General features: G+C 47.0%; 1 protein-coding gene across 1 annotated transcript in view; it reads right to left on the bottom strand.

Annotated features, from left to right (window-relative positions):
- Positions 1–14,092, bottom strand: part of LOC119164668 (L-lactate oxidase) — a 61,389-nt gene that overhangs the window by 14,761 nt on the left and 32,536 nt on the right. The window contains exons 3-5 of the mRNA XM_037416887.2: positions 11,371–11,537; positions 10,415–10,566; positions 6,226–6,481 (exon numbers count right to left, since the gene is read on the bottom strand). Coding sequence (XP_037272784.2) covers positions 6,226–6,481; positions 10,415–10,566; positions 11,371–11,501 — 539 coding nt within the window. The 5' untranslated portion in view covers positions 11,502–11,537. The remainder of the gene's footprint in view (positions 1–6,225; positions 6,482–10,414; positions 10,567–11,370; positions 11,538–14,092) is intronic.

Here is a 14,092-nt window from a genome sequence, read left to right as displayed (position 1 = left end):
CTCTAAAGCCAGCACGTGTGAAGAGGTGGGACTCCTCAAATCCGGAGGCTGAGTTGCTGTCGCCATCTTCGAGTTCCATTTGTTACCTAGGCGTTTTAAGGTACCGGCGCGGACACGTCCTCAATTAAGCCAGCTCGTCTTGTCAAACGCTCAACTTGTTGGGCTATGAGCGTGTGAATAGCCTCTATCGTTTTATAAATGGTGGCATTTATGGCCGCTGAGATTTGGGTTTTGAGAACAGTCAGCCGGAGGCCGATATGACCACAAGGGAGCTCCGACGAGCCTCGAATATGGCTACCGCGTCCGCTGCCGTCACCCCAGTCTCATTTTTTTTACCTCTATTGCGGGGGTTAGGGGAGATGAAACAACTTCGGTCTGTTTTGCCTCGGCGGGCGCTGGTCTTTTCGGCAACTCGTCGATTTCTTACTGAAGTTTAGTGATAATATTTCGGTCGGTGTTACGTGCTGAAGAAGGAATAATCTGGGGTAATGAAGAGGCAGCTCTATTCATACCACTCATCTGGCCTTCGTTTTTAATGGCGTTAGCCCAGCACGCAGCCTCACCACATGGTGGCGTCGACAGTTGCTTCCCGACGCCCCTCTCCGCCATTTAAAGGGGCGCGGGCATCGAGGAACCCTACTTCCCGATTCCGCCATGCGTTGGTGTTGACGGTGGCTGCCAAACGAATCCAGCATAAGAAATTGGCTTGTCTATTTTGACTACCTCCCAGCGGGGTGGCTCACTGGGATGGTGATATTTGCGGCGTTGCTTGGATGCCCCTCTAGGCTTCCCGTCTGTTGAGTGGCTACCTTGGAATTACCGTACTCTTCTGTGCATGCACGAGGGTTTGTGGCACGTGCTCCACTACACACGAAACATATGAGTTGACAATCATGAGCCCACACCCACTTTTCTGTGAGGGGAATGCTGTCCACACAGGGCACATGTGTCAGGTCTTGGGTTAGGACAAGTTTTAATCCGATGGCCGATGACACCGAACTTGCCGAAGACCGGGATTATGCTTTAGTAAGGGTTAACTGGGATCAGCATTGTGTCATAGTGAACAGAGCGCGGCTTCTCCTTTCCGGCGAAACTTACACGCGCCTTGTTCGATGTCTCCAAATTCGCGCCCCTCGACAATGATGCCTCAACTCTAGCGTACACTCTCTCGGAGCGTCTCCGTCGTATCAGAGTTGCGGACTTCAATTACTCTGTGGCAGACGTTGCCACAATATTGTCGCAGGTGTCTATGGAGAAGCACCTGCCTGTTCTCAATGGTTATCGCGAAGTCCCTAATGACTTTGTCCGCCATGTCATTGACGATTAAATTTTGCTCTCTCGAGGAAAGAACTGTCAGTGTCTCAGCTCGCTCAGGCCCGAGGTATGCCTTGAACTCGGTCCCATACGAGTTCTCCGAGAAAGCTTGACACAAGGAGACGTACTCACGTAGCTTAACGACTAGTACATAGTCGTGCAGATTCGGCTTTGAAAAAAGGCGAGGTTTTCACTTGATCAGCGTCTTGCCTTTGCGTCATGCAGCGCGCGAAGCGAGATGCAGCGTCTTGTCAACCGGCGTGCCGGACACCGGGCCACCGGCAGACACCGCCTTCTTGGCGTTGGCTTAAGAATGTCTTTCAACCACGTCATTGAGAGCTTGGCTCTGAAACCTCGATAAAGAAGCAGCATTGGACACTTCGGAAGTCGCAATGGTCTCCCACGTCTTGGAATGTGGGTCGTATGCACGCAGAGTGAGCGTAGACGAGGCCATGTTGACTCTGAACGCCGGTTATACGTCACCGGCCGTAGGCGTCGCTGTTTGGTTTAACGGCGTCACCTATGTGGTCGAGTGAAAATTTACCGTAAGGTTGTCCAGAACTACCCACCTGGAGGATACTGGTATGTGATTCCTAAAGAGAAAAGAAAAGTGAGCCCCGTAACTGTCTGCATAAGAGTGCGACACCTCAACAGTAACTCACGAGGGATGGGGCAAGGAGGAATTAAAAAGATATGATGAAAAGTTAAAGAGATAGAGACAGAAGAAGGAGAGAGCGATGTGCAGAGACAGTGAATGACAGAAAACGACGGAAGTAAGGAGGAGAAAGGAAAGATGGACATGGTCGCAGGAGTCTCAGGACGGGCGCCACTCGGTGAGAGCTCTTGTCGGCGGCAGGAGATGGCGTAGGGCGCGCCCAGTTGGCCAGAGCTGTGCTGTCACCGCAGATCGCGGGGCCACAACCGGCCGGCACGAAATCCAGAGAGCGAGTCCTGATACTGGTATCTACGTCGGGCCTGTGAGTCGCTGAAACAATTGATGCTGATCGTGATGGGGTACGGTTAGTTGCCTGTGGTTCGAGCCGGAAATCAACGGAGCCAAAGCGCAGCACTTCCTGCACCATCGCGCGCTTGCATCGTCCCCTTCAATCTGCCACAGCTTTGGCTCTACCCCAGCCATGAAGCTTCTCGCCACGCAATCCTAACACGTGGTCCAATCATGACATGCCACTTCTATAGGCCATCACAGGTCACCAACTGATTTGCTAGCTTCACACACACAGTTAGCAGGAAATCAAGCGTGCTCGCCTTCGCACTTTCGCTGTCGTCGCAGTCTTTTTTGTTGACTCATAAGAATAACTTTCCCCCTCCACACACAAGAAAGTTCTTTTCATAGAAAAAAAAACATTGTCCACAGTAGCAAAAGAACAACAACACATAGAACTGCTAATTCAATTTTCATGTAGCTAGAAGTACACACTAATCACAAAAGCCGATTTGTTTCTAATATGACATGTTTCAGGAACATATGCACACTCCCCACTGTAAATTGATATAAGCATACAAGTCGCCAAACTTCACAAATGTAGAAGACGTTCTCATTTGTTGTACTACAAAATATAAGAGCAGTACTATACCCCGATATTGATTGCACACCTAGGCTTCTTTGAACAGGAACAATAAATATCTGAAATGACGTACAGATGTTGCAACCATACTACGTAATGGCTAGATGATATGATCTCCATGTTGAACAGACCAAATTCCTTGAGAATGTTTGCTGCCTAACATGAGCCAATTAATGAATTTTCATACATAATACATGTTCCACACAAATTGCACAGATCACATTCTCCACAAATCTACACACTTTCTCCTAACTGCTCTTTCAGCAGTGTTACTTGCTTGCATAAACATTCGAAGACTATCTGTCTCTGTAAACAACATTTAGTTTTAGCTGTTCTGGTCAACTAACTAGAACATCAGAAAACCATCTGCTTAGCATCTGCTAAGCCCAGATTACCCATAGGATTATTATTGTCCTACTTCATAAAGAGCCACAACTCATTCATAGCTTTGTTATTAGCTGCCTTCTCTGTCTTCTCCGGGACAACATTATCTAGTCTACTGGCTTGATAACCTTCCCTAGAAGCGCTGCATCAAGCTGGAACCTAGCTCTCTACCTCACGTTCCTAACGTCTTCCAACATTTCAAGGCGACAATACCTGCCACGAACGTACATTGTAAAGCCCTAGTTGACTAACAATATCTCGATGACTGCCGTATTCATCATCCGGGCTGTCAAGCTACTTTTTCTCTGCACTTTCAGCTCTTAGAACGATTTATCTCTGCGGCATGGCTAGCCGTACACTATAAAAAATTATTCTGAGGTTGGAGTAAAACGGTCGTCTTCTAGCGACCCCAGAATTCGCAGTAATTTTTGCCCCAGATCTCCGAAGCAAAGAGTGTACTCCGGCTGTTTACTCCGGCCCATGATGAGAAGTGATTGCGTGGCACACCCGGAACATTTCTCACTGATATTTCGTTTCGGCCTGCCGGAGTAATTGCGTGGCGCCACCGTAACATTTTTTCAAGACTTTCGCTCTCGCTGGCCGAAGTGATTACGTGGAACCTCCGGAACATTTTTCGCGGGTTTTCACTCCGGCTAACCGGAGCTTTTGCGGGCACCTCTGGAGTATGTTACGGATGTACTTACTTCGTTTGGACGGAATTTCAGTGAGATTTATCAGAAGTTTTAAAAAGTGTTTGCTCCTCTGTTTAGTCTGTGCTGATCGTGTCAGGCGTCGGTTAGATTTAGGAATTCCTAATTCTGATGCAAGCACTGCAGAGGTACTGTGTATGTTTTTCCACGGAGCTCTAGCAGATGAAATTCAAGAAGACACTTCTCATTCTTTGGTTTATTCAAAATAAACTGCCATTTCTGGTTAATGACCCAAGTTTTGGGAAAAGAAGACCAGAATAAAGAAACATTGCAAGAAGCCACGAAAAATAGAACACAAGTAGACAGATCACATACAATCAAGAGCACTTGAGTTTGGAGTGCAGCGCTTTAACTGAAGACCGGAATGCTGCTGAATGATGCACGACCAACTAAGAAAGCGTGACCACCGAGAACAACTGTTCACCATTCCCGAAGGACCACTCATCAGCTTCATTGACGACGGAAGGGTTCAGCTGATTACTTTCTGATTACATCTAGCTGCACATAGTGGCCATCCTGCCCGAAGCGGGCGCCGCACTTTTGGGCTGGTGTTGTTTCACAAACTTTAGCAGATGACTTTGTCTTCACAAATAAGATGTCAGAATGGGTCAGAAACGATGAGAAATGCTATTGTGAACATTGTCGAATTCCGCCATGTTGTCAGATTCCGCCAGTTATGAATGCTAATTGGCCAAGTGAGCTGCTACGATCTCTCTTATTGACTTAAAATGTCGCCATTGCGAAATTCGACAATATGGCGGAACTAGACTTTGCCTAGAATAGCACCCAAGGTGTACTAATAGACGGAACCAGAACGTCCACTTTCACGAACGAGCGACGCGCTCTGCTTCTTCACTTGCGAAGACTCACTGATAAGAGTTCCACGAGACCAATGCTATTCGAGGACAGTAACAAGAGCAACGCAGGGACAAAATTTGACTGCATAAAATAACGCTAGCAGGTGAAAACTATACCACCAGCAGTTGACTGTACCGCGAAGTTCTGCGCATTTTCACATGGCAATGATTCGTAGTGCCATGAAGCAGAAATTCAAAGTACGGTGCATTGATGAACGTTGCGCCTTGCGTTTACCATTATGGGGGCGCTGAGTAGCACAGAACTTGCACGTGATGCACGGCTAGCTCTCCATAACTTATGATGTGACCGGTGACGCTCTTTCGTCTCTCTAACAAGTTAAACACATTGTGATTCTTAAACTGCTCACAACCAGTACATCATGAGCGGGCTTAATATACTTACTTTTAATTATTCAAAATAATCAGAAGATTCAGCTGAGTTACACGCCATTTCTGACGAAACAAATTGTTTGTGTCGGAAATCTGGTTTAAAAATAAGTTGAAGAAATATCGAACTCTTGGCTCTCTCTAGTTTCACTGGTGCCACAGTACTCATCTTTACGCATAGCAAACAAATGACCCATAAAAACGACATGTGTGATTAGGGGTGCACGCACCTTTCCAGCATGTTTGTAGTTTTAAGAGAACAGTCGCTGTATTAGCTTCAAGAGCCACATACTGTGAAAACAATTACATCAGAAAAGTACGAGTGCAGTTGGACGCATTTGTCGCCCGCTTCAAGCGTGATCTCACTCCGTTCGTGCCAATGCAAGCGCTCATAATTTCGCAGGCAGAAATTGAGAACGGGAAAAAAAGAGAAATTCGTACGAATCTTGTCATCACCTTTTGCAGCACAACATCCCTTTCCTATTTCTGCTGTCAGCTTGCTGGATTCCACCAAACTAATTTGCAATAGGATAGATATATGAATGAAACAATGCCCGCAGTAAAGCACTTGAAAGTATGGTTTGGCTGATTTGACTCCTACTTGTCTGAGTGCCAGTTCAGTTTCCTTGTATTAAAACCGCATTAGGAAGCAGCCTTGTGAAATTGTGTAGCCTGTGTTATCCCCCTATTGATTTCCAAGTTATTGTCTTGTGCTCTAAAGTTCCTAGCAAAGCAATGTGTCAAAAAATGAAATTGTTTCTCAGTGACTGAGTTCAGTAGACGAACAGCAGCACCAGCTGGCCCCCGACCTTTTTTTTTTAAAGCAGACCTAACTCCTAGCGCCAGCGCTCAAACAGTCAACAAGCAAAGACCGAATTGTGTATACTTTGAGTGTAGCTCGGTATACTCGACCTTCTCAAGATTGTTATGACGTCGATGTTATTAGTTAACACATAGGACCTAACTGCGTGCAATGTAATACTGTACCTGAGGCCACGCCGCAAATCGTACGCATACGCGTGACGCTGCACGCCGTCTCCGTACACGGGTGAGTCCGCGGTGACCACGATGGCTGAGAAACCCCTGGCGGCAGCCCTCTCCACCAGGGACTGCGTAATGGTTCGGTCACGGAAGATGTATGTCTGCTGCCATAGGAGACAGGCGGGAGCCGCGGCCCTCACATCTTCGAGTGACACGGTGCTGAAGCTGCTCAGGATCATCACCGTGCCGGCGTCTTCAGCCGCTGTGTCAGGATGAAATAAAGCGACCTTTAAGTGGTGCGGTAACTTTTCCATGACGTAGTCGTACGTGTTTTTTTTTATGCTAGACGTCAGCGGATGCATGTCGATCGATGACACTGGCGAAGCACGCTACTGAGAAAGGTATCTCGCAGAACAACTGGCGTACAAAAGTATATGAGTTCGTTTTGTGCTGAGCTGCTGCTAAGATTAGCGCTGAGCCTTTTCAGAGTTTTGTGTTAAAGTTACGTGATACACCACATGAATTAGATCAGTGTCCGGCATCAGCATCAAATTTACATCACTACTTACGTTTTTGTTTATGTATGTATTGCCGACCTCTCTGCCTTCTAATAAATTCTCACTATGTATGTATTTATTTATTCATTTATTTATTAGGCCATCTTACATCGCCCAAGTGGGCATTACTGTAGGGGAGTGAGGAAACAAAAAGCAGTATTACAGTCGAACAGAGCACACGTTCGCACCGTCAAAATTTGCATATATTTGCGCAACAGCTCGAATGGAAGAAAAAGCATGGGATGGAAGATCAGCAACACACGCATCCAAACTATTTTATTCGCGAATGGTAAAAAAAACTGGGTCACATGGTAGGGGCGCTGGCCTGACCACAGTGACGCTGGCGCGCACTCGGAAGCGTTAAAAAGGCTGAAATATTTACTGAAATGCGCTGGTGCGCACTGTTTATGCTAGTTCACGTGCCTGTTAATGTTGCGTGTGCAGCAGAGTGTTCCGGTATCGTTAAATATAAAACACTTGATTTGACGGCACGGATAGATGCTACTCTAACAGGTCCCGAGCATGCCTCACAGTTGGTCGCTTGGCGGAGATAGAGAATAAACCCGAGACATTTACAGTGTGAGATATGCGTAATCACTGCCATTTTTAATGTTTTCCTTCGGAATGAGGAAAAAAATTATGTTAATAACTTCAAGCAGCCAACGGTGATTATTCTGTTTTCGAAAACACTTTACTTTAATATTCACGCAGAGCGTCAATAACAGCAGTAATTGTTGTGGTGCACGTACGTATTTCAGCAATTATTTCACGTTTTCTGCTTGCCCTACGTATAACATATTTGAATCAGTCGTGTATTGCTGTAATGATTCCATGTTGTAGCGTTTATAGGACTGGAGCTGGGTGCCATTCCTAACAGAAACAGGAAATCTTTCACGCCGCAAAGCTGACGAGATGTAAATGAGGCTTTCACGATCGCTCCACAAGGTGTCCCTGTGGAGCCGCAACAAACAGCTGTCGTCCGATTCCGCTACACCGTAAGTGCTTGTCTCGCCATGCTTATCCTTCTACTTACTTCAGGTAGAGTTTAGGCAACGGGTAGAAATGCTCGAAAGCTAAATGCAGAAACTTTAACCTTCCCAGCTCAGATACGTCGAGAGTGGTCTCAACCATGCCCGGCCCAGCAAGCATTAGGCCTATCGCGCTGGCAGCATCGGTGTACATGTTACCGGCGCTTCTTGCTTTAGGTACACATAACTTCAAAATGTGCGAAGAAGTGTAAAATATACTTTAGACATTCGTCAATCCAAATCAACCATTCTTCAGCGAGTACGGTGCCCAAAAAGTGGCGATGACCAATGATGCGTCGCAATTTCAGCAACGCAGACTGTTAGCGAAAGCTGCCGGCCGCGCACTAGCCAGTACATAAATTCTCTGCCTCGTATGGACACGCAATCTTCAGTCAGTAATTTGGTACGCCGTAGGGAACAAACGCACTTGCATAACTTTTCAGCATGTTGTATTAGTATTTTCTTGAGCAATATTTAGGTTGTGGGTATCAAAATAACGGGAAATCTACACTGTGACACGCCGGTTGTATACACTGCTATATCGTCGCTTGCGCAAAAAAACTACTCAATATTCAATTGTTTACGCACACATGTACCGAACAAGTCATTATAAAACCTCTGTACATGTTGACCAGTAGCAAGAAACGGCTATGAAAATACAATTCAGCGCCATTTGTGTTGCAAAGCAACACGAATGACGTTGAATTGTCGAGTCTAGTCGTCACCGAGTGTAGAGGCCCGCGTGCGCTTTAACGGTGCGCTTTAACGGTGCGCTTTAACGGTGCGCTTTAACGAACCCAAAGTGGTCACAATTTCCAGACCTCAATAATATGTCTATCTTAATCATATGGTTGTTTTACCACAAATTGCTTCAATAATTGCTGTTAGTATCACTCACACAAAGCAGTATTATTTATTAGTTGCAATATGCCCTCACCTTAACTTTTTTTTTTCAAATTAGTGAACAAAATGGCCGCAAAATAGCTAGCATGACATCTTTCGCTACTTTTTGCTGAATTTGAGGCCCTTTTTCTTCTTAATTGAACGGCAACCCTGTGCATGACTCTGTCAACGAAGCGCCTGGGCTCGAATGAAGCGATGACATACGTATGAAAGGTGCACTGCACAGCCTAATTATTTTTTGCGCGGCCTCTGCCATCAGACCGCACATGGCCTTTTGAACTTGTTAGTTAATTATACGCCATCGAGTGACATCATATAGTGAGGCATTGTGCGTTGTCATAATCTCGTCACAAATTTTCATCACCTGTGATCTTTCAATATGATGTATTCACGTACCAGCATCGTCTACTTGGAGGTGGTCCCCTAGATTTCTTGTGCTCGTTGTTTGGCGTAGACGTCGCTAAAGATCAAGCCTGCATTCCACATGAAACTCCGTTCTAAAATGTCACTGAGTTGAACTGAGCCCCAGGGTGAGCATAGGCTACTCGACAAAAGGACACCTTGCCACAGTGGAAATAATTGCGAAGAAATCAGCGTGATGTAACAAGCGCCTATTAGAAGCTATCGTGCCTTACGAAAAGACAAGTTGTTTGGTCGAAACCTCGGTATACATGTGGAAACTACGGATTCATGGTGTCGGGAAACTATATAAATAAATACTGAAAGTAGTGTAACTCGGCACAACAGCTGTCATATTCATCGTAATGAAAGCCTTAAAATTTTAGTACAGAAGGGTGTGTGGCAAGGATACACGGTCCTTGCCAACCCGTTCACCACATGCTTGCGGGACATTTTCAGAGGGCTAGACAGGTAACAGTCCCGGATATGAGTTGCCGGAGAGTACCTCAGTAACCTGTTATTCGGTGATGACAATGCCCTGATGAGTAACTAAGGGCCTTCACTGCAATTCATGATTACTAAGTGGGGTAGCTGAATGGTAGATCTGAACATCAATATGCAGTAAACTTAAGTAACCTTGAACAGTCTCGGAGCACAACAGCGCTTTGCAGTATGTAGTCAGACACTCGACGGTGTAAAAAAATATGTCTACCACACAGCCTAAACGTAAGACTTACTATTTAGAACAATAAAGAATGATTTGAACTTTTCCGGAAAACATTCTGAATTCATGAATGATAATATAGCCACAAGCCTCATGCGAAAGGTATAGAACAGCAGCAGATTACCATCAGTCTCTTACGGAGTGAGAACCGGGAGGCTTACTATGAAAGCTCAACTTCAATTCGGGAGAAAACAGCCAGCAGCGGAAAGCAAAATAGTAGGTGTAACCGTAAGGTACAAGAAGAAAGCAGAGTGGGTCAAAAAAGAAGCAGATGTCAAGGACATCTTATCGCAACGAAGGAGAAAGCAAGAAGGGCCGTGCACTTAGTACGGAGACAAGTTAAGTGTTGCCCATTGGATGTAACAGACTGGATTTCAGGATACTAAGGGGCAAGCGCACAACGGAAATGCAGAAAGTTAGGTGGAGAGTTGAGATTGCGAACTTAGATGACGTGGCTGCTTAAAGCACATTACCTGTTGATTAGCGAAATGTTTGAGAGGCATTTGATCTGCTGAGCACGTAGTTCAGCTCATGATGATAATGATGGTGATGATGAGCATATAGAACAAGTTGGAGGGCCTTGCCTTTCGCAGTGCCAATCTCTCCTTGAGGGTGCGCAATCTTTTGGGCAGTTGATGGAGCCATGCCAACCGGGAGAGCTACCTCATGGCCGAGCACAGTGGTCGATATCTTTACCTTCTCTACATCCACGAAGATCCGGGGTCGGAAAACTATCCTGTACACAGATGAGAAGTAAAATGATGAGTCTCCTCATTTCTGATAAATAGAACTGATATATCTATCAGAAATGAGGAGCCCTTCACTACGTCAAGGAAACACTAGTCTCGCATGAGACTAGTGTTTTGCCAAAGAACACATGGCGCTAAACGAATCGAGGCACAGTTTCTAATGCTAGTATAATAGCGTTTGACGTTGCATCGGCTATTGTTGGCACAGTTTCAACGCCTCCTAGAAGCTTTGAAGACAATTTCGCTTGTAGAACCGCGATTCAATGTCTGTACGAGCGCCTCTATATTCGGTGTGGCGCACAAATTTTAGTAGTATAGTAGAATGTGTGACAACTTACAAAGCTGTTTGTGAGGTATGGGAAGCCCCGCAGTAAGCATGTGACTGTGAAGTGTTTCTGCATAGAGTTGCACAGATCCGTTAGCACTACAAGATGACCGCAAGGGTAATGGCAAGTTGCGTCTGCCTTGCACCCTCGGGCCCCACCTATTAATCAGCGTTGCTTTGTCATGACACAGGCATATTAGAGATGAAGGGCATCCCAATTTTACCTTATACGGGAATTCAACTGATACCTGATAGTCTTGTACGTCTTGTGCTCGTGTCACGAAAGTACGCTGTGGATTCATAGAAACTGCAGCGGTCACTTGGCCAACAACAAAAGCCACGTTTGCTAAATGAATGACTCGCTAGGCTTTCCGTGTAGAACATTCTACTTCATTTCTATCACAATCACTTCCTTGCTTTCACAGCAAAACTTACGTTCTATATATAGTACGTAGTGTGTACACACCTGCTGAAGGCCTCTGTGTTCTCCCTAAAGGTCCTTCCATGACCTGCCTTCAGGGCAATGTAGGTTCTAACGTCCTCCTGCATGTTAACCTCTGCCAGGCGTTGAACGTCTCCCAACGTGAATACTGCCATTTCGCCTTCTGTGATAGGGTCTTGGTGCTCACCTGACTGTGGTGGAACGTGCATTCAATGAAGGGTGTACAGTAAAGAAGCCACACGCACGATTAACTATAATAGAACTATAATGGAAGCATTTATATGAAAAAAATTTTGCAGTGCGTTTGCTGATTCCAGCATCAGTACATAATTTTTGTTCATTTCCGCCACTACAACCATTATGATGCAGTTGATGTTGCTACATGCATGTTGATATTTTGTGGGACGATGCGCGTGTGTGCCTGACGAAAAGGAAGAAAGGTGCTCTCCGCTCGTTCGCTTGTGAACCGGTCGCGCCATTACTGCTGGTTTTAAGTAAATCTCTTCCACAACCTCGTCGATACAGCGTCGTGTCTTATTCGTAACATATTGGGTGGAGGTGGAACGTTCCCCGTCCTCACCACGAAGCTTCGCAGTGGCCGCACCGTTCCGTCTCTGACCATGGCTACCAATGACAACCCGCCTGCGTCTCCATCTGCAGCTCCAATCACTACCTACCTGACGATGCCCTACCCGCGTGATCCCGGTACATTCTCCGCACAACCTGGGCTTGATGTTGACTACTGGCTCCGCATGTATGAGCGTGTTAGCCAGACACACCAATTGTATCTTACTATGATGCTCGCAAACGTAATCTTTTACTTGGACGGCACCCCACGTGTTTGGTTTGACGCCCATGAGACCGAGATCACCAGCTGGGATATCTTCAAGGAGCGACAACGTGACATCTTTCGGGACCTGTCTGGTCGCCAAATGGAAGCGCGAAAAGAACTCGCCGCTCGGGTGCTATCCTCAACAGAGTCGTATGTCTCTTACATACAGGACGTGCTCGCGTTGTGCCGGAAAGTTGACGAGCAAATGCCAGAGTGGCAACGTGGGTCACATATTCAAGAGCATCGCGGACGATGCCTTCAACTTGCTCGTGTGCACTAACGTCACGACCGTCGATGTGATTATCAAAGGATGCCGCCGCTTCGAAAGGGCCAAAAGCCGCCGTGTCCTGTCTCAATTTACGCGATTACCAAACACGCCTGCTACATCTACCTGTGCCGATCTCATTGCCATGCCACCCATGCAGAAGAACGTGACACGTATTGTTCGACGGGAGCTTGAGGCGTCAAGTCCGACGCCATTTCCTTCACTTCCACTCGACAATGGCGCTGCAGAAACGCCTCCAGCGGTCTCCGTTATTCAAGCCGTCGTGAGGCAAGAAATTGCAAAGCTCGGATTTCCTGTGGCCTGCTCTGTCTCCCACCCGCCTCCACCCTGATGACAATAAATGCACCGCTCCACGACTCATATTTTCTTCCGCGATCCCGCAATCTGACGGAATCTAGAACAGCAGACGACAAGCCAATTTGCTTCCGCTGTCACCCGGTTGGCCATGTCTGCCGCTACTGTCGCGGTACTTGGACGCCCCACCCTTGGAGCCAATTTTCTTCTTCTCCTCGGCCACACGTGGACCCCCGTCGGTATTCACCCAGCCGTGAGTATCCTGCTTCCGACGCACCTTACAGCCACTCTACCACTCGTTCACCGTCACCGTAACGCCGCCGTTCACCGTCGCCCCAACCCCACCGCGATCCATCGCCGACTAACTACGGATCTTCCCGGACGGAAAACTAGATTGTGCAGCTCCTGGAGGTAGTGATGCATCAAGTGCGAGTGACCCAAATCTTTCGTTGACGCTCCCTACTAATAAGAACTTGCTGGAAGTGCATGTCGACGGTCTTTCTTTGAAGGCCTTAGTTGACACTGGAGCTCAGGGGTCGATCTTGAGTGCTCGTGTCTGTCGCCGCCTCAAAAAAGTACTCACACCTGCCGCAACATGAGCCGTTCGTGTCGCCGATGGTGAAACTGTGGCCGTCATTGGTATGTGTACCACACGCATTAGCCTTGCTGGCCGCCATGTTCTTGTTTTATTTACCGTGATCGACGATTGCCCTCATGATCTCATCTTCGGGATAGACTTCTTATCGACGCATTCGGCGCTGATCGACTGTTACGCCGGAACTCTCTGTTTATAACTTCCTCTTCTTCCAGATTCTCGCCCCGAGATGCCGAAAAACCTCTGTACCACAGACTTCAGTCGGATACCGCCAAAAGCCCTCTTATTCATTGAATTGGCAACAAGTTCACCCATTGTTGACGGTGAATATGTCGTCACGCCCATTCCTGAGGTTCTCCTGGCGCGCGACATCACTGTGCCACACTCCGTCGTAACTATGGCCTCTAACCGAACATGTCTGCCCATTATCAATTTTGGTTTCACGCAGCAAGTACTGCCGAACGAAATTTCAGTCGCCACGCTTCGACCCTTAATAGACGCCCACGTCACCGCTTTTGCGGCAGATGCATGCTCCAATCAATCGTCCATGTCGCCCGCAGGATGCCACATCCCTCGATTCGGCCTTGCGCCCCATGATCGACCCGAAACTCAAACCTGAGCGATCCGACACCCTATTCCGCCTTCTGGCTTCCTACCGCGACGTATTTGACACCGACAGCCGTCCGCTCGGTCAGACTTGCACCGCATTAGTACTGCTGATTCTCCTCCCATTCACCGC

This window comes from Rhipicephalus microplus, chromosome 9 (genome assembly GCF_043290135.1).
Source record: "Rhipicephalus microplus isolate Deutch F79 chromosome 9, USDA_Rmic, whole genome shotgun sequence".
In the NCBI taxonomy this organism is placed as follows: domain Eukaryota; kingdom Metazoa; phylum Arthropoda; class Arachnida; order Ixodida; family Ixodidae; genus Rhipicephalus; species Rhipicephalus microplus.
This window is presented reverse-complemented; position numbering and strand designations above follow the sequence as displayed.